Source organism: Rhinopithecus bieti, unplaced genomic scaffold (genome assembly GCF_001698545.2).
Source record: "Rhinopithecus bieti isolate Rb0 unplaced genomic scaffold, ASM169854v2 scaffold_35903, whole genome shotgun sequence".
Lineage (NCBI taxonomy): Eukaryota > Metazoa > Chordata > Mammalia > Primates > Cercopithecidae > Rhinopithecus > Rhinopithecus bieti.
In genome coordinates, this window is record NW_016815549.1 from 1,231,442 (window position 1) to 1,250,530 (window position 19,089).

General features: G+C 46.0%; 1 protein-coding gene across 2 annotated transcripts; it reads right to left on the reverse strand.

Annotated features, from left to right (window-relative positions):
- Positions 1 to 5,566: 5,566 nt before the first annotated feature.
- Positions 5,567 to 7,720, reverse strand: MRFAP1 (Morf4 family associated protein 1). 2 transcript variants are annotated; one of them, XM_017853391.1, is made up of 3 exons: positions 7,591 to 7,689; positions 7,041 to 7,471; positions 5,567 to 6,569 (listed from the first exon to the last, which is right to left on the reverse strand). In XM_017853391.1, exon 2 carries the CDS (start codon positions 7,434 to 7,436, stop codon positions 7,053 to 7,055), a length of 384 nt encoding a protein of 127 aa, XP_017708880.1. In that variant the 5' UTR covers positions 7,437 to 7,471; positions 7,591 to 7,689; the 3' UTR covers positions 5,567 to 6,569; positions 7,041 to 7,052. The 2 variants fall into 2 exon arrangements, with proteins under 2 accessions (XP_017708880.1, XP_017708879.1); XM_017853390.1 differs by having other exon boundaries at positions 7,041 to 7,720.
- Positions 7,721 to 19,089: the final 11,369 nt, after the last annotated feature.

A 19,089-nucleotide genomic window follows, 5' to 3' on the forward strand; every position in this document is an offset into this window, starting at 1 on the left:
TGTGATCACACTCCCTCACTCCAACCCGAGGGAAAAAAGAACCCAAAACTAAAAAAAAAAAAAAAAAACCAAAAGCAAAACAAGAAATAAAAACACAAACAAGACCCCCTCAGATGCTTCCTGCCTATTTGCTGTCAGTCAGCCCCAACATGCAGGCAGCCACAGCCCAAATCTTGTGAAGATGCCGGCGCTTTCCTTAATGCGCTCTGTCCTTCCCCTGCTTTGCCAGTGGTGTCCCTGTGGAGCCAGTGGCCTTGACAGGAAGGTGAGAGTCATCATCTGGTGTTTGCCCACATGACTGGCACTCACTCTCTGGGGAAGGACCTTTACTGGAGATGCTTGAGAAAGGTTTGGAGCCTCAGTCCCATTTCCCTGTAAGATGGCTTCTTTTGGAGCCATCTCCCGTAACTCTTTAGGTTTGGAATGCAGAACCCCTTGCCTATGAGGCCCCAAATGACCAGCAGTGGTGCCTCTCTGAGCTCATTCACAGAAGCTACTGCAGGAAGCACGGTTGACTGACAATCTCCAACTGCCACTTCTTTGTCTCCATAGTGATCACACCAAGACCCTGCCTGTCCCCTCTCAAAGAGACTAAATTCAGGACTAAACTTACTAGCCTGTCACTGCTGTTTCGCCCATTGATGAACCAAGGAGAGCTCAGCCTAGGACAAATTTCCAATGATGTTCTCCACTCCTCTTCACCCCCAAACCTGTTCCTGGGCCTGCAGCATGTGCCTGACTTCTTAGAGGAGCTACGCCCTCCCCCCACCTTACCCCTGAGAATAGTGCTATTTTATCCTCAGGCCTATGAGGAAAAAACCACTCATTTCCCTTGTGTGTCAATCAGAATTTGGGGGCAGTGTTTTCCCAGGCCACATCCACACCCTACTTCTCCTCCCTCTTGTCCAAAATGCTGCTCCTTGGGAGCACTCACTGGTCATCTGACTGCGCTCTCCCTCTTCTCACCTCTGGCATCCTCTTATCTCTTCCCTCTTCTCACCTCTGGCATCCTCCAATCTCTTCCCACTTCATTGGAGTCCCATCATTCACTGCAAACTTGGGCACCTGGCTCCTGGCCTTCCCCTCCACCCCAAGCCCTGCCATTATCCTAAGCAAGTTCCATGCTCACACAGCCACCAGCCCCACACCTGGGCCCTCATATCCAAGGAGCTCCTCCATCCTGCTTGGCCATTCACTGCCAAGGGTGACTTGGGGCTTGTTATTGTCTCAACCCTGGCCTACTTAATATCTCTGTGCCTCATTGATAAGACAAGACTAATTTTAATAATGGCATCTGTCCCACCGAGGGGTTGTGAGGGGCTTTTGAGGCGTTATAGGTAACTAGCACATAGTAAATGCTTCATAGGCGTTAAAACAAGAGTTGATCTGAGGCCCCAGAAGCACGCAGCTCACAGGATGTCATCCACAGGTACATTTTATTTGACAATCATAGTAGTTTTTAATATGATAAATTGCTTTCCAATATTAGCCCTCCTATTTTCTGGCCACATCCCATCCTCCAGGTGACACTTCCACTGCAGTCACTAACATGCTGGGACCTCCATTCACTTTACTAGCTACTTTCGCCCATTGCTTTCCTGCTCTTCGCCTCCATACTTCCCTACTCAGAGTACATCATCTATTGTTGCAATCATGTCCTTGTCAAAACCCTAAACTCTTTTTTCCTCCTTCACTCCTTTCTGGCAAAAATGCAGTCCTGATGAACCCAGTATCTGCCCCAGGCAGTGGGTGAGTGCTGTGAGGAACCATCACCAATAAGGCTACAGGAAAGCCCAGGGCTTGGGGGGATTCTAGTTTCAGCTGTTAAGAGTTGGTAAAGAAGTGTTCTTTGAAGAGGCAAAGAATAATGTGGATTAATTTGGGAATAATGGAATGCAGGATTTTGTGAACCATGGAATAGAGTCTGAAGGAGAAAGCAATGTGGATGTAAATCAGGAAATAGGTACCACAGAGCATTATGGAAATCAGAGAAGGAGAAAAGAGAATTGACTCAGGGAGGGTCTAACATACGCTGGGTAGTATATTAGTCTGTTCTCATGCTGCTACGAAAAAATATCCGAGACTGACAATTTGTAAAGGAAAGAGGTTTAATTGACTTCCAGTTCCACGTGGCCGGGGAGGCCTCATGAAACTTACAATCGTGGCAGAAGGGGAAGCAAACCTGTCCTTCTTCATATGGCGGCAGGAAGGAGAAGTGCTGAGCAAAGGGGGAAAAGCGCCTTATAAAACCATCAGATCTAGTGGAAATTCACTATTGGAAGAACAGTATGGGGGTAACCACCCCATGATTCAGTGACCTCCCACCGGGTCACTCCCAGGACAAGATGAGATTTGGGTGGGGACACAGCCAAACCATATCAGGCAGTGACTAAAGCAGGCCCTGGATGGACTTTGTAGATTTACCTGGCCACAGTGTTAACCAGGGTAACAAATCCCCATTTATCTCTGGAAGATGGTAGAAACTCAAGCCACTCCATGTTTAACTGCTGCCTGGAACGGGGAGAATGGCCAGGAGTAGGAGTTTGAACGTGCACTTTCTTTCACCTCGAAGTCATTAGAAGGCAGAGGAAAGGCCAGAGCTACACATGAAAGCCAAAGACAGGAGATAACCTGTTGGACAATGCCTGGGCTAGTGGGAGGGATGTGATCAACGGGCCTCAGGTAGAAGGGAGAACAACCCTTTCATCAAAACACAAGGGATGGAAGAAATAATGAGTATCTGCATCAGTCATCTTAGTCTAAGTTGTTACTGTAACAAACAATCCCAAAATCTCAGCGGCTTAAAACAGCTAAGGTTTTCCCTTGTTTGTGGCACACACTCATCATAGATTGGCAGGGAACTATGGTCTTAAGTTCAGCCACCATCTGGAATGTTGCTGGTTCATGTGCCAGAGGGAAGAGAGAGCTCTGCAGGGGGTCGCTTTGGAGGTTCTGGGTTGGATGCAACAGATGTGACTTTCCTTTGTAACTCATTGGCCAGAATTAATCACATAGCCCCACCCAACCCAAGGGGGCCAGAAAGTGCCATCCTACTCTGTGCCTAGAAGGCAGAGAATTGGAATTTATTTGGTGAACAGCACTAATGACTTCCGTACTTTAACCCAGAAAAGCTTCAGTGCTCTCTGAGGTTCTTTCCAGCTCTGCCATCCTGTAATACCAGGACTTTGGGAGGCCAAGGCAGGTGGATCACTTGAGGCCAGGAATTCAAGACCAGCCTGGTCAATGTAGTGAAACTCTGTCTCTACTAAAAATGCCAAAAATTAGCACGGCATGGTGGCACGCACATGTAACCCAAGCTACTCGGGAGGCTGAGGCAGGAGAATTGCTTGAGCCCTGGGAGGCAGAGGTTGCAGTGAGCTGAGATCGTGCCACTACACTCCAGCCTGGGCAACAGAGTGAGACCCTGTCTCAAATAAATAAATAAAAATGATGGCAACTCCAGCCAGAAAATTTAATGACTGTACAGCCACGTAAGACTGTCTCTCAGAATGCTTCTTATCACATTCTTTGCTTATAAAGTGTAAGATTTGATTGCTCCTCCAATTGCTAGCAAGCCAGGAGTATGAAATTCAGGAGCTGGGTCAATTGGGAATTAGTGGCTGCATCACAGTTGTGACCAGAATCATAAAAAAGAGGAACTAAGGGGTTACTGGAAAGATTTTAGGACAATAGTTTTCAAACTCTGGCCTAAGAATGAACACTATGCAGCCTTAAAAAAAAGAATGCAGATTTGGATGTTAGATAGGAAAAGATTTCCAAGTAAACAGACAAATGAAGGACAGGAACAGATTATACAGTGTGCTACCATTAATGTAAAAAACAACAACAACAAAACAAACAAAAAACAGGTGGACTGGCCACGGTGGCTCATGCCTGTAATGCCAGCACTTTGGGAATCTGAGGCCGACAGATGGCTTGAGCTCAGGAATTCGAGACCAAAATGGCCAAGATGGCAAAAACCTGTCTCTACGGGGAAAAAAAAAAAAAAAAAAAAAAAAAAAAAAAAAATTAACCGCGGTGGTGGTGTGCCTGTAGTTCCAGTTACTCAGGAGGCTAAGGTGATAACTTGAGCCCAGGCGTTCAAGACCAGTAGTGTATGCCTGGTCCCAGCTACCTGGGAGGTTGAGGTGAGAGGATCACCTGACACCAGGAGGTCAAGGCTGCAGTGAGGGAGCACAACACTGCACTCCAGCCTGCGAGACACAGAGATCCTGTCTCACCTCCCCCCGCAAAAAAAAAAAAAAGGTGGAAGCCGTTTTATATATACTTTCAAACACATTAGTATTTCTAAGGATATATAAGAAACTTGTTTCCTGGGAGAGGAACTGGGAAGCTGGGGAGAGGATCACTTTCGTGTCATTTATAAATACTACTCATTGAAAAAAATCAACTCCCCAATGCAATGTGGTATCCCAGAAAAGAAAAAGGGCCTTAGTGGGAAACTGGTGAAAGCAGAGTAGTCTAGCTGGTAGTGCTGTACCAATGTCACATTTCTTGTTTTGGCAAATGTACGAAATGCAGTTTTCATGGTTGTTTCCCAGTTCCTAAGTCCATCCTACGTATTTCTCCCTCCTCTGTGGAACTCACACAGAAAACCTTGACCATCTTCCATTTTCTGTTTCCCGTGCCTAGCATGCCTCTCCAGCTCTTCCTGACCCTGGAAGCTGTGCTCCTCTTTGAAGGCCAAGCTCACCAGTTACTTGCTCTGAAAAGCTTTCCTAGACCTCCCCCCCAGTGTTCTCCTGGGACACGCTATCTTTATTAGCGCTTGGGACACATGGCTGTCTTTTGATTTCTACCAACTAGGTTCCCCAGAAAGTGGACTCCCAAGATGAAAACTAGATGCATGTCTTTTAGGAATTAACACTTGTGGAAGAGAAGGAACTCAAGGTTGGGAGTGAGGAGGAGGTGGGCTGTGTGATGCAATCCTAAAAGCCTCAGCAGACCCCACGAGCTCTGAAGCCACCATATTCCTCAAAGTTGTCCCAAATTGGGGTAAGAGAAACAGTGACCTGAGATTTCCAGCCCATTAGTCACTAGATGTAGGCTATCCAGAAAAAGGGCATGACTTTGGCTAAAGCAGCTCTCCTCTGAAAAGGCACTTCCCAGAGGGCTAACTAGCTGAGGGGTGTTTGTCAGCAACACTAGCAGCTGGGGGAGAAAGGCTTCATTCTGGAAGGAGGGTGGGGTATCACATCTACTCTATGTCATCCCTCACCCTGCAACTGTAATTGCTATATTCCCAGTGCAAGGCCTGGAAAACAATGTTCCAATTGGAAAGACTGAAGGTGCTTTGGCTCTCTGAAGGCAGAGGCCTGGACCACAGGATTACATATGGTTTCTTCCCACACTAAGAGCCAAGTGTGTTTTTTCTTCACCCAGTTCCCAACAGCACACAGAGATAAAGCTTCCCTTTGATTAGAGGCTAAGAGCCTCAGAAACTGTTAAGATGTTCACCCTCCATTTGACCGTGAGAACAATCTGGGAGACAGCAGATTTCATTCTTAAAGGAGTAACATTTCTCAATAACCTTTTAGGTCTTCCGTCTTTTCAAGCAAATGAATACTTTTATTAACATGGTAAGTTTTGTTTGTTTTTAACACGGTAGGGTTTTGACCTCAAATATTTGTTAGGTCTGCTACTCAAATGAACTTATAGCTGGACAACGTATGAACCTTGAAGATGCCTCTTCCAGTCCAGTTTAGGGTCCAATGCAGACAGTTCCATACTCTCATCCCCGAGCCCCTCAAGGGCCTCTGCAAATCTTTCATTTTATGCCAAGTCCCCTAAAACGCATCAGGGTATTACATCAACTTGTACAGAATATCAAGATCTTATCTTCTATTTTAGGTTCCATGTCAAGTAAAGCTGAGTTAGGTTGTCCAAACAAACTCACCGGACAGGTTACATAAGATAGTGTACCACATAGAATTTAAACTTTGAACAAAATAACATCTCTCCTCCTTTGGTCTCACACAGAAATTAAGTCTCCAAACACAGACAATACTATCCATTCTCCAGCTCTTCTCCAGATTCACAAGTCCCAGCCAGGTCGGCCCATCCGCACTCCCCGTCGAAGTCTGGTCCTTTCTTCAGTAGTTGCTGCATGGAGTCGTCTTCCAGAATTAATGCAGCTCCTTCAGCACCTCCAGAGCTGGAGAACTCCAACTGTGAGTCTCATGTGTCACACAGAGACCCAAAGTTCCAGGGAGCTATCAGGTCACACAAGAAAGAGCAAAGCACCTCAAAAATTTAGAAATAACCACCAAAGCCCGGGAACAAATGTGACTGCTGCAAGAGCTTACAATCTAGGCCCTAATTCCTGTATGTGAGAGCATTCTCAAACAAAATTACTTTCCAAACAAAAACACGTAACAATCGAAACTCATATTGAGGTCATCAACCACAGACCATAGCAGAAAACGTAGTGTTAAGTGAGACAGAGCATAGACAGAGGAAAAAAGAGAAAACAAAAGGCTCTCTGGTTTCGGTTTCTCCAGGGTGTCAGCCAATCTCCACCAGTTGACCAGAATCCATTGGCTGTAAACCTAAAGCACAATGAGAAGAAATTCATCATCGAGAGATTAATCCTGGGCACAACGACCCCCAAACCCTCACGACCACCACCGTGCAGGACGCCGCCTCTTCTGGCCACCACCTGACTCACTCCAGTCTCTAGCAACGCTGACCTGTCCAACGCCTTCCCCGAAAATCCTCTATTTCCACCCCCGCTTGCTGGATGGCCCGGGACCTTGTCCCTTTCTGTTTCCTTGGCGACTCTGAGATTTACGATCCTTCCACTGAACACGCATCACGCCCAAACCCAGCCACTCTGATTATCCCACGCCGGCACCCTCAGAAAACAAAACACGAAGACGGGGCCCAGATCCGCCCTGACCCGAGCACGCCTTTATTCTCCCGCCCCACCCCCGATCCCAGTGCATCTTGATGAAATCATCGCCCTCCAAGAGCAGCCAAGCTGGGGCCGCTCCTCTGCCCGGCGCGGGTGCCCGACTTACCGCCGACCGCGCTCACGACGACTCGCTCTTCTCTATCCGCCGGACCAGCTCCACCAGCATCTCTGCCATCTTCGCGATCTCCTTGGCCTTCTCCTCCGCCTTCTCGCACCTCTTGGCCGCCCGGCCCTCGGCCGCGTCGCCCGGGTTCTGGAGGTGGTTGAGGGCGCTCTCCTCCGAGGCCTCCACCTGCGTTTTGATCTGGATGAGCATATTGTCCATCTCCCACAGCTTGCTCCGGTTCCGCAGGTACGCCCGCCCGTGCTCGCGCGTCAGCGACGCGATGTCCTCGCGCATCTCGTTGATGACCGGGAGCAGAAACTGCTCGAAATCCTCCTCCGGCTCCAGCACCTCCACTTCCTCCGGTTCCGCCAGCTCGACGATGTCCAGGGGCCGCATCTCTTCCCACTGCCTCAGAACCGCAGTAGCGATGTCTGTTGGAGACAGAAAACCGACACTCGCTATGCTTAGCAACAGAGAGCCCGAATATTCCTGAAAACTTTTACCCTTTTTCAACTTTTCTCCTCAGAGAAACCACGGAGAAGCAACTTACGCGTAGAGTAACGACGAACAAAATGGAGTCCCAGCCGTCAACCAGCGCTCTGCGCGTTGCGGCCCCTTTCACGACACAGCCGGGCCTCTTTACGGTCGGGGCGGGGGGGCGAGCTGCGGGCGCGCGCACGTCTAGAAAGAGGCGCCGGGGGCACCGTCGCGGCCGCACGGACGCGCACGCAGGTACGCGCGGGCACAAGCCAGTACGCTCTGGCTCGTGCCCGCCTTCCCCTTACCTCCGTGCGTCACCCTTATTCTGCCGTGTGTTTGGAAAGTGACCTCTTCTGGGTGTTTCCCTCCTAGAGGGCTTCTCGGGCACGCGAGTTTACTTTTTTTTTTTTTTTTTTGAGACGGAGTCTCGCTCTGTCGCCCAGGCTGGAGAGCAGTGGCGCGGTCTCGGCTCACTGCAAGCTCCGCCTCCTGCGTTCACACCATTCTCCTGTCTCAGCCTCCGGATTACAGGCGCCCGCCACCACGCCGGACTAATTTTTTGTATTTTTGGTAGAGACGGGGTTTCACCGGCGAGTTTACATTTTAAAAAAAGGCCTCCCACACTTCCCGGGCGCGGTGGCGCACGCCTGTAATCTCAGCACGTTGCGAGGCCGAGGTGGGTGGATGGCTTGAGGTCGGGAATTCGAGACCAGCCTGGCCAACATGGGGAGACCCCGTCTCTACCAAAAATACAAAAATTAGCTGGGCGTGGTGTTGCTCACCTGTAATCTCAGCTGCTTGGGAGGCTGAGACAATCGTTTGAAAACGGGAGTCGGAGGTTGCAGTGAGCCCAGATCGCGCCACTGCTCTCCAGCCTGCGCATCAGAGTGAGACTCCGTAGCAAAATAAATAAAATATAAATGAAAATTTAAAAGGGCCTTCCACACTGGAAGAGGAGGATCCTTCGTGATAATGCAGCGACCCCAGCTGGACGCTTAAAGCCCTTTCCTCTCACGCAGGGGACCTGAGCCCCTCAGCCATTTCATGTACTTCTTATTATTTGAAAAGTTGGTTGTTTTGTTTTGTTTTCTTTTGTTTTTTTTAAGGCAGGGTCTCGCTCTGTTGCCCAGGCTGGAGTCCAGTGGTGGGATCATGGCTCACTGCAGCCTTGAACTCCTGGCTTCAAGTGATCCTTCCACTTTGGGCCTCCCAAAGTGCCGGGATTACAGGCATGAGCGGCGCGCCCGGCCCTCACTGCCTTTTTAAAGAGTTTTCCTTCTTCCTTGGATGACAGTCAGAAGGGTCTGGGTGTCTTTTCACCAAACCGGCCTCCCCACACCCCAAGGTGGAGCCTGGCTGCTCCGTACTGAGGCCCCAGCAGACCCATGTTCAGTGAGTGGTGCAAGGCGCTGTCCACCGCCTCTCAGCCCTTCCACTGGATCCTGGGCTCTTTGGGGTCTTAGCTCTGTGGCCCTAATGCCCTAACGCCCTGGGCAGAGCTTGGCGCATATTGGTAAACTTGCCTTAACATACACTCAACACAGAATGAGGAGAGAGGTGTTAATTTCCTAGCTTGTTGTCCCATTCCCAAACAGCAATAAACTTCAGAAATCCAGCTTGCATAAATCCCATGGATTTGGCTTTCATTTTCCAGTTAAAGGGACACATCACAGTTTTGACTATAGCAGAATTAAGGATTCAGAGAAATGAAAGTGTATGTTTTGTTTAGACTTTTCTCAGGTTCTTAATGTTTTGGTTGATCTTGTAAAAACGCAACTTTTGGGTTTACTTGTGTGAAAGGAAAATAAATCTCGGGACCCCAAAATCACTAAGCCAAAGGGGAAAGTCAAGCTGGGAACTGCGCCAGGCAAACCTGCCTCCCATTCTATTCCTAAAAAAGATAGCTACTAAAATTAAAAAGCTACATACCTCCCTCACAAGGAAATTCCTTGTGGACAACTGGCAGAACTCAAAGCCACCCCTCTGGTCACTGAGATAGATGCATCTCTGACTGCCTCCTTTGGAAAGGCCAATCAGAAACTCTAAAGAATGCAACCATTTGTCTCTTATCTACTTATGACCCAGAAGTCTCCTCCCTGCTTCGCGTTGTCCCACCTTTCTAGACGGAACCAATGTATACCTTACATATATTGATCGATGTCTCATATCTCCCTAAAATGTATAAAACCAAGCTGTGCCCGACCACCTTGGGCACACGTCTTCAGGACCTCCTGAGACTGTGTCACGGACACACATCCTTATCTTTGGCCAAAATAAACCTTCTTAATTGACTGATGCCTGTCCTAGATATTTGGGGTTCATACTTGATAGATCAGAGACACCTAGCTCATACACTTTTTATATGAATAAAAATAAGTGACTCAAACAAAAATGCTATACTACTAAGCACCTATTAGAATAGTCAAAATCTAGAACACCTACAACACCAAATGCTGTTGAGGGCTCGGATCAACAGGAACGTTTTTTGTTACTGCTTGCTTGTTTGTTTTTGAGATGGAGTCTCAGCTCTGTCACCCAGGCTGGAGTGCAGTGGCTCGATCTCCACTCACTGCAAACTCCGCCCCCTGGGTTCTTGCCATTCTCCTGCCTCAGCCTCCTGAGTAGTTGGGACGACAGGCGCCCGCCACCACGCCCGGCTAATTTTTTTTGTATTTTTAGTAGAGACGGGGTTTCACCGTGTTCGCCAGGATGATCTCGATTTCCTGACCTCGTGATCCACCCGCCTTGGCCTCCCAAAGTGCTGGGATTACAGACGTGAGCCACCGCGCCTGGCCTCAACAGGAACTTTTATTCCTTGCTTGTGGGAATGCAAAATTATGCTGCCATTTTGGAAGACAGTTTGGTAGTTTCTTACAAAACTAAACCTTATTCTTACAATATAATCCAGCAATCACATTCCTTGGTATTTATCCAAATGAGTTGGAAACTTAGGTTGACACGAAAATCTGCGGGGGGATGTTTCTACCAGCTTTCATTGTAGTTGACAAAACTTGGAAGCAATCTAGATGTCCTTACATAGGTGAATGGGTACAAAAACTGTGGTACATCCAGACAGTGGAGTATTAATTAGCATTAAAAAGAAATGTGTTGTCAAGCCATGAAAAGACATGGAGGAAACTTAAATGCATTTTATTTAAGTGAAAGAAGTCAATCTGAAAAGACTCCATATTGTAGAGTTCCACCTGTATGACATTCTAGGAAAGGTAAAACTTTGGAGATGATAAAAAGATCAGTAGTCAGGTGGATTGGGAGGGATGAATGGCAGGGGCACAAGATTTTTAGGGCAGTGGTGAAACTGCTCTGTATGATACCGTAACGGTAGACACATGTCATTATACATTCATCCAGACCCATAGAATGTACAGCACCGAGAGTAAGCCCTTATGTAAGCTAAGGACCTCAGGTGATTATGATGCATTAATTTGGATGCATCAGTTGCAACAAACTCACCACTGTGAGGGAGATGTTGATGGGAAGGGGGAGGGTATGCAGGTTGGGGGACAGATGTTGTATGGGAGCTCTCTATACTTTCTGCTGTGAACCCAAAACTGCTTTAAACATTAAAGTGTATTTAAATGGGAGAAAATAAGCCCACCAAAAAAACAAATAAACTCATCCATGAGTTCAAAAACAGCGTTTCCTGGGATGAGGTTAGATTGGGCCCCACTCCTCCAGGTGTTCTTGTGCAGGGCAGAAATGCCAGGTGCACAACATGCATTTGGGGGCTGATTGCTAACGTTTCTTTGTTTTTTATTTATTTCTTTTGAATTTTCTTTTCTTTTCTTTTTTTGAAATGGAGTTTCACTTAGTCGCCCAGGCTGGAGTGCAGTGGTGTGATCTCGGCTCACTGAAACCTCTGCCTCCCAGGTTCAAGCAGTTCTTCTGCTTCAGCCTCCTGTAGCTGGGATTACAGGTGCCCACCACCACGCCCAGCTAATTTTTGTATTTTTAGTAGAGATGGGGTTTTGCCATGTTGGCCTGGCTGGTCTTGAACTCCTGACCTCAAGCAATCCACTCGCCTCGGCCTCCCAAAGTAATCCCTCCCAAAGGGATTACAGGAGTGAGCCACTGTGCCCAACCTCTTTTATTAATTTCTGTTCTTATCTTTATTATCTCCTTTCTACTTTCTTTGATTTATTCTGTGCTCTTTTTAAAATTTCCTAGGTGAAACTCAACTCATTAATGGTTTCTTTTTTTCTAACGTAGCATTTAAGATCTTAAATTCCTGTCAAGCATGACTTTAGCTGCATCACACAACTTTTGATACTGGTATTTTCATTATTTAGTTCTAAGTGTACTTTTATTCCAAGTATAATTTTTTGATCCATAAATTATTAGAACTGTGTTTTGGCCAGGCGCAGTGGTTCATGCCTGTAATCTCAGCACTTTGGGAGGCCGAGGCAGGCAGATCACAGGAGTTTGAGGCCAGCTTGTCCAACATGGCGAAACTCCGTCTCTACTAAAAATACAAAAATTAGCCAGGCATGGTGATGGGCACCTGTAATCCCAGCTACTCGGGAGGCTGAGGCAGGAGAATCGCTTGAACCCAGCAGGCGGAGGTTGCAGTGAGCCAAGCAGCAAGAGTGAAACTCTGTCTCAAAAAAACAAAACAAAACAAAAACCAAAAAAAAAAAAACCCCAAACTGTGTTTTAAAAATTTCACCACATTAGAGCTGTTTATGCTCTTCTATTACTGATCTCTAACTTAATTGTATTCTACTTAGAGATGGAATTCAGTTTGATAGTGAGTCTGAAATTTGAAAAACATTTCGGCCTGGGCAATTGCAGCACACTCTGTGTGTGTGTTTGAGATGAGTGAGCATTCTGTAAGGCTGGGACCAGGACTTTATGCACGTCCACCAACTCCCACCTTCAGTGTTGCAATAGCTTCCTGTTTTTGCCTCATTCATCTATAGCGTAATCTCTACATAGATTCCATTTCTTTGGTGCATTGCAGAGTTTGTCTGGATTCATTTTTCTTTCTCTTGACAAAATTATTTATAAATTTAGAAATTCTTCAGAAATTGTTGAAGTCAAAGATGCAGTTTTGCAAACCAGTTTGACTGTGGGCAGCCCCAGTGCATCATTAGCTGTAGCCTGAGAACAAACACAGGTGCAAACAAAACCAGGGTATTTCAGCTGGTAAATGCTGCCATGAGGCAGAACTTGCTGTTCCCCAGGCTGGAAACTGGATAACGGTTTTTCCTGGACAAAGTGAGGAAAGGCAGGGCCACATGGGGGAAGAATTGGAACTCCCAGTCCTATGGCTCAGCTGTAAATACTGAAGAGTGGCGCAGAAAAGGCATTGTTTTGTTCCCTCTTGGGAGGGGACATGATGCTGAGGGCACGGTGTGAGAGGCTTGGGGTGCGGGGAGGCCTTTAATGGTTCCCAGAGACAGCACAACCCCTGGACACCTGGGCAGTCTCTGGGGAAGGACTGGAGCTGCCTACACACCTGTGGTCCTAGTGAGACGGCAGGAGGTGGGACTCTGGAGACGGGGCTCAGATGTCAGACCAGACTAAGGACTAGCTAAAACAGGGAAGAGGTAAAAGCACCTCTCCAGAATACATGCCCACCAGCGTGTCATGTCAGTTTACCATTGCCATGACAACACCCGGACTTTACTGCCGCTTTCCATGGCAACAGCTTTATGACCCAGAAGTTACCACCCTATTTCTAGAAATTTCTGCATAATCTCCCCCTTAATTTGCACATAATTAAAACTGGGTATTGGCTGGGCACCGTGGCTCATACCTGTAATTTCAGCACTTTGGGAGGCCGAGATGGGCGGATCACCTGAGGTCAGGAGTTTGAGACCAGCCTGGCCAACATGGCGAAACCCCATCTCTACTAAAAATACAAAAATTAGCTGGGCATGATGGCACGTGCCTGTAATTCCAGCTACTGGGGAGGCTGAGGCAGGAGAATCACTTGAACACAAGAGGTGGAGGTTGCAGTGAGCTGAAATTGTGCCACTGCACTCCAGCCTGGGTGACAGAACAAGTCTGCCTCAAAAAAAAAAAAAAAAAAAGTGGGTATAAATATGACGTGGAATTGCCTCTGAGTTGCTACTCTGGGCACATTACCCATAGGACAGCCCTGCTCTGCAAAGGAGGAGGAGCCTCTGCTGCTGCTGCTGTACTCTGCCACTTCAATAAAAGTTGAACACCACCGGCTTGCTAACACCACTGGCTTGCCCAGAAATTCTTTTCTGGTTAAAGCCAAGAACCCTCCTGGGCTCAGCCCCAATTTTGGGACTCACTTGTCCTGCCTACTAGGGGCACCTGCTCAACATTGCTGGTCCTGGTAGCAGATGCACAGGCTGAGCTGTGCCACTGCCTGAGGTGGGGAGAGCCTAGTGCTATGGACTGAATGTTTGTGTCCTCTGCAAGTTATGTTGAAATCCTAACCTCTAATGAGATGAGGCCTTTGGGTAGTGATTAGGGTTAGATTTGGTCATGAGGGTGGGGTACCTATCACAGGATTAGTGCCTTGTAAGAAAAGATGCAAGAGCTCTTACTCTTTACTTTCCGCTATGTGAGGCTACGACAAGAAGACTGTTACTGGCCAGGTCCAGGTCTGTTCTGCCCGTGTGCAGTAAATCAATCACTGTGACATGGGTTCTGCAAAAGAAAAGAGATTTATTCTCAAGGGCACGAGGTGAGGATGTGGGAAAACAGCTCTCAAATTCACTTCTCTAAAAATCAGGCTTAGGGATATTTATGGGTTAGAGAAGTAGAGTGGATTAAGGCTTGGGGAAAGATGATTGGCAGTGGGGAAAAATGAAGTAACAGGTTCATTTTGCACAAGTGTAGTCAGGGTTCATGACATTTCATAGGACATATGTACAGAAAATGGTGGTGTTAGCATGATCTGAGGGTGGAGTATTTGGCCCTCTGATGTCCAAAGGCTACCTCTCAGGCACTTGCGCAGGCCCAGTTGAAGAGTTGGTGGTTGCAGCTGGTTTGAACTGGACAGGAGCTGGCCCAAGTTCCTGAAAAATAACTGAAGTAGCCATTACCATGGTGACCTGCAAATGTTATCTATAAAGTAGCCAGTGAAGGTCAGGTGCAGTGACTCATGCCTGTAACCCCAGCACTTTGGGGGACCAAGGTGGGAGGTTTGCTTGAGCTCAGGAGTTTGAGGCTTCAGTGAGCCATGATCCTACCACTGCACTCCAGCCTAGGCAACAGAGTGAGATCCTGTTTCTTAAAAAGTAAAATAAAAAATAAAGTAGTCAGTAAACGTTTAAATTTTAGCATTCAGTGATGCATGCTTCAACTACTGTGACCTTCAGCTTCATGGAAAAGGGAGAAAAAATAACAAAAAGCAAGTGACCCAAAGCAAGTAGGGTAGGCAGACCTCACAAATTAACCACTCAGTTTAAAAATGGCCATTTGCAAACCAGGAAGACAATCCTCACCAGCCTCCAGATCTGCTGGCACCTTGCCCTTGGACTTTCTGGGCTCAAGAACTATCAGAAATAAATGTTTGTTGTCTAAGCCGTTCAGTCTGGGGTAATTTGTTGTATCAGCCTGAAGAGCCTAATAGCTGGTGTCTGTCCCTAGGGAAGTCATAAGCAGACTGGCTTCCTCTCCTTTGCCCTTTGCTTGCTGTGGGCCCGAAGCGTGTAAACTGCCATGCTTCCTCCACTTTCTGTTTTGCTGCTTCTCCAGAGACTTGAACAGCTTGACAAAGCCAAAGCCTGAAGTTATAAATGGATGGGAAGAGTGGGAACGTACACACGGTCCAAAGATTTTATCTTGCTATGGGAGAAAGAAGAAGGACAGTGGGCAACAAAGCTGTCTTTGTAGTGGTGAAGGATAATCATTATTTTATTTTGTTATTCCAGAAAGGAAATAGAGGCTTATTTATAATTATTATGCCAAAACAATCCAGAACTAAACTACTAGAAAAACTGAAAAGACTAGTAGAACTTTCAAAGTAATGAGGAGAAAAAAGAGAATAAAGTAGGACTCTGGAAAATTGAAAAGAAAAGGGAAAATGAGGAGAGAAAACAATGAAGTAAAACAAACTATAAATAGAAAAGAGAAGAAATATTTAATAAAATCCAATCATGGCCAGGCATGGTGGCCCACACCTGTAATCCCAGCACTTTGGAAGGCCGAGGCAGGCAAATCACTTGAGGCCAGAAGTTCAAGACCAGCCTGGCCAACATAGTGAAACCCCATCTCTACTAAAAATACAAAAAATTAGCTGGGTGTGGTGGCACATGGCTGTAATCCCAGCTACTTGGGAGGCTGAGGCAGGATAATTGCTTGAACCCAGGATGCAGAGGTTGCAGTGAGACAAGATCACGCCACTGCACTCCAGCCTGGGCAACAGAGTAAGACCCTGTCCCCAAAAATAAAATAAAATCCAGTCAGTGAGCACAATAACTTTTCTTAAAAGATAGCAACTGGCAGTTGGGGTTAAAAACTAAAATTAAGGTATGTGTTATATATAAGAAACACACCTATAATGAAGTGGCAAGGAATGTATAAACATTAAGGGATAAAGCAGAATTTAAGGTTAAAATATGAAACAAAGAAGAGGAGCATTGTGTAATGATAAATATGACTTACAAATAAATTATATATTTCAGTTATCTAATGCTGTGTTCATGACACCCCAAATCGTTTTTTTTTTTCCTTGAGATAGGGTCTCAGTCTGTTGTCCAGGCTGGAGTGGAGTGGCATGATCAACGCTCACTGCAGCCTTGACCTTCCAGGCTCAAGTGATCCTCCCACCTCAGCATCCTGAGCATCTGGGACTACAGGTGTGCACCATCATGCCTGCCTAATTTTTTATTTTTTTAGACACAAGTTCTCACCATGTTTCCCAGGCTGGTCTTGAACTCCTGGACTCCATTGATCCTCCCACATTAGCCTCCCAAAGTGTTGGAATTACAAGTGTGAGCCACCACACCTGGCCCAAATCTTATGGTACTTACTTAGCACCATAACAATCATTTGTCACAATTCTGTGGGTTAGGAGTTTGGGCAGGGCTCAGCTGGTTGGTTCTTCTGCTTCATATATAGTTTATCACCTAGAGGCACTCACTCTGCTATGTTGAGCTGCTACCTGTAATGGTTGAAAAATCCAAAAATGTCTCACTCACATAGGGTCTTAACTGGGGTGTTGGAATGGTCAGAGGCATTCTCTTTCATTACCTTAGTGAGAAGGATTCATATGCTCCCTTTGGATGTAAGGAAAGCTGGGGAATGTGGACCCTGTCTGGGAAGCCACTTCTCAGCTAAAACTGTCATTTATATCATGGAGGGGAAGAATGGATGCCAGCAGAAAGCCAACTAGCCCTGCCACAACCAAAAACATCCTCTTATTGTTTAAGCCAGTTTGAGCTATATAAAAGTCTGGATTATATAAAATCTGGATTATATAAAAGAGCTGTTAGATGTAAGATGTGAATTTGGACTTGTTTTATCTTTTCCATTTATATATTTCACAATTTTGTATTTTCTTTTAAATATTTTAAATATTTTTTGGTGAAAACAACATATATACAACATTATTTATATTCTCATATATACATGTGCATTTACCATGTATATCATATATATATGAGAGAATATAAGTAGAAACATTATATATATGTGTATATAACACAGTTTCACCTATGAATAATTTTAAAGGAAACTCACATGTTAACAATAAACTAAATCAGGAAATAAAACAATGCCACACCTAGAAATCCAGGTGTGTTCCTTCTTAACCCAGATTTCCCTCGCCCCACTGAAGGTAACCCCTTTTGTGACTTCTAGTTTCCCTTCCCTTCCCTTTCCTGCCCTTCCCTTCCCTTCCCTTCCCTCCCCTCTGCTCCCCTCCCTGCCCCTCCCTTCCTTTCCCTTCTCTTCTTTCTTTCTTTTTTTTTTGAAACAGGGTCTTTCTCTGTCACCCAGGCTGGAGTGCAGTGGGATAATCTCAGCTTACTGCAGCCTCAACCTCCTAGGCTCAAGCGATCCTCCTGCCTCAGCCTCCTGAGTAGCTGGGACTACAGGCATGTGCCACCACGACCTGTTAGTTGTTTATTTATTTATTTTTTTTTTGTAGAGATGTGGTTTTGCCATGTTACTTAGGCTGGTCTTGAACTCCTGGGTTCAAGTGATCTGCCATCTTAGCCTCCCAAAGTGCTAAAACTATAGGACAGAGTCACTGTACCCAACCTTGGCTAGTCATTTCTTTGCTTTCTTTGTTGTTTTATCCACTAGGAATGCAATCATAAAGAATATGGTATAGTCTTTCCCACTTTTGAACTTTATGTAAATGGAATCATAGTTACTCATTTGTGTATTGCTGCTTTTGCTCAATATAATCTATCTATCATCTATCATCTAACATCTATCTATCATCTATCTAACATCTATCTATCATCTATCTAACATCTATTTCTCATCTATCTAACATCTATCTATCATCTATCAATCAATCAATCAATCAATCAATCAATCATCTATCTATCATCGCTGTCTCTCTATCTGAGATTCACCTGTGTTGATGCAGGTAAGGATAGTTTACTCATTTTGATTGCTCTATGGCAGTGAGTGTTAAAATTGAGTGTGCATCAGAAACCCCAGGAAACTTGTTAAAACATATGTTCCAGGGTTCATCCCTAGAGTTTCTGATGTATTTGATGTGGGATAAGGCCTGAGAATTTGTGTTTCTAACAACTCCCCAGGTGATGCTGGCGTGTGGGGGCCGCACTTTGAGACCTGCTGCTCTGTAGTATTCTCTTGTACAAATAAACCACCCTCTACAATTTACAACTATCATGAACAATGCCACTGAACAGTCTTACATAATCTTGTGCACATGAACATGATTCTTTTCTTTTTCTTTTTTTTTTTGAGTCTCACTCTGTTGCCCGGGCTGGAGTGCAGTGGCGCATTCTCTCTCGGCTCACTGCAACCTCTGCCTCCTGGGTTCAACTGATTCTCTTGCCTCAGCCTCCCAAGTAGCTGGGGCTACAGGTGTGCACCACTACACCCGGCCAATTTTTTTTTTTTTTCCTTAGTAGAGATGGGGTTTCACCATGTTGGCCCAGGCTGGTCTTAAACTCCTGACCTCTCTCAAGTGATCTGCCCGCCTTGGCCTCCTAAAGTGCTGGGATTACAGGCGTGAGCCACCACGCCTGGCTGAACATGATTTTCTAGCTTACGCACCTAGAACAGAATTGCTGGGTCCAGAGCATGCATATCTTTAACTTTGGAAGATAACATGGAATTATTTTCTTAAGTTTGCTCCTTCTGTTTACTCTCATATTAGAAGTCTAAGAGAGTTTCCATGATTGCCCATCTTTTTAATCTTTTAAATAGAAAACATGGCAGATGTGAAACAGTATCTTATTGTGGTTTTCATTTGCACAGACCTGATTACTAAGGAGGTTGACCATCTTTTCATGCGTGCATTGACCGCTGGGGTTTCAGCAGGGGCTGTCTGTGTATGATGCGAGCGAGTGTCAGGTTTCTTTTTGTTCCAGGTGAGCAGGCAGTTGTCACAGCACCTCTGGCATGCAACCATTCTTCCCCA

Coding starts and splice junctions, on each gene's coding strand:
- MRFAP1 (XM_017853390.1), bottom strand. CDS start 7,436: ATGCGGCCCCTGGACATCGTCGAGCTGGCGGAACCGGAGGAAGTGGAG.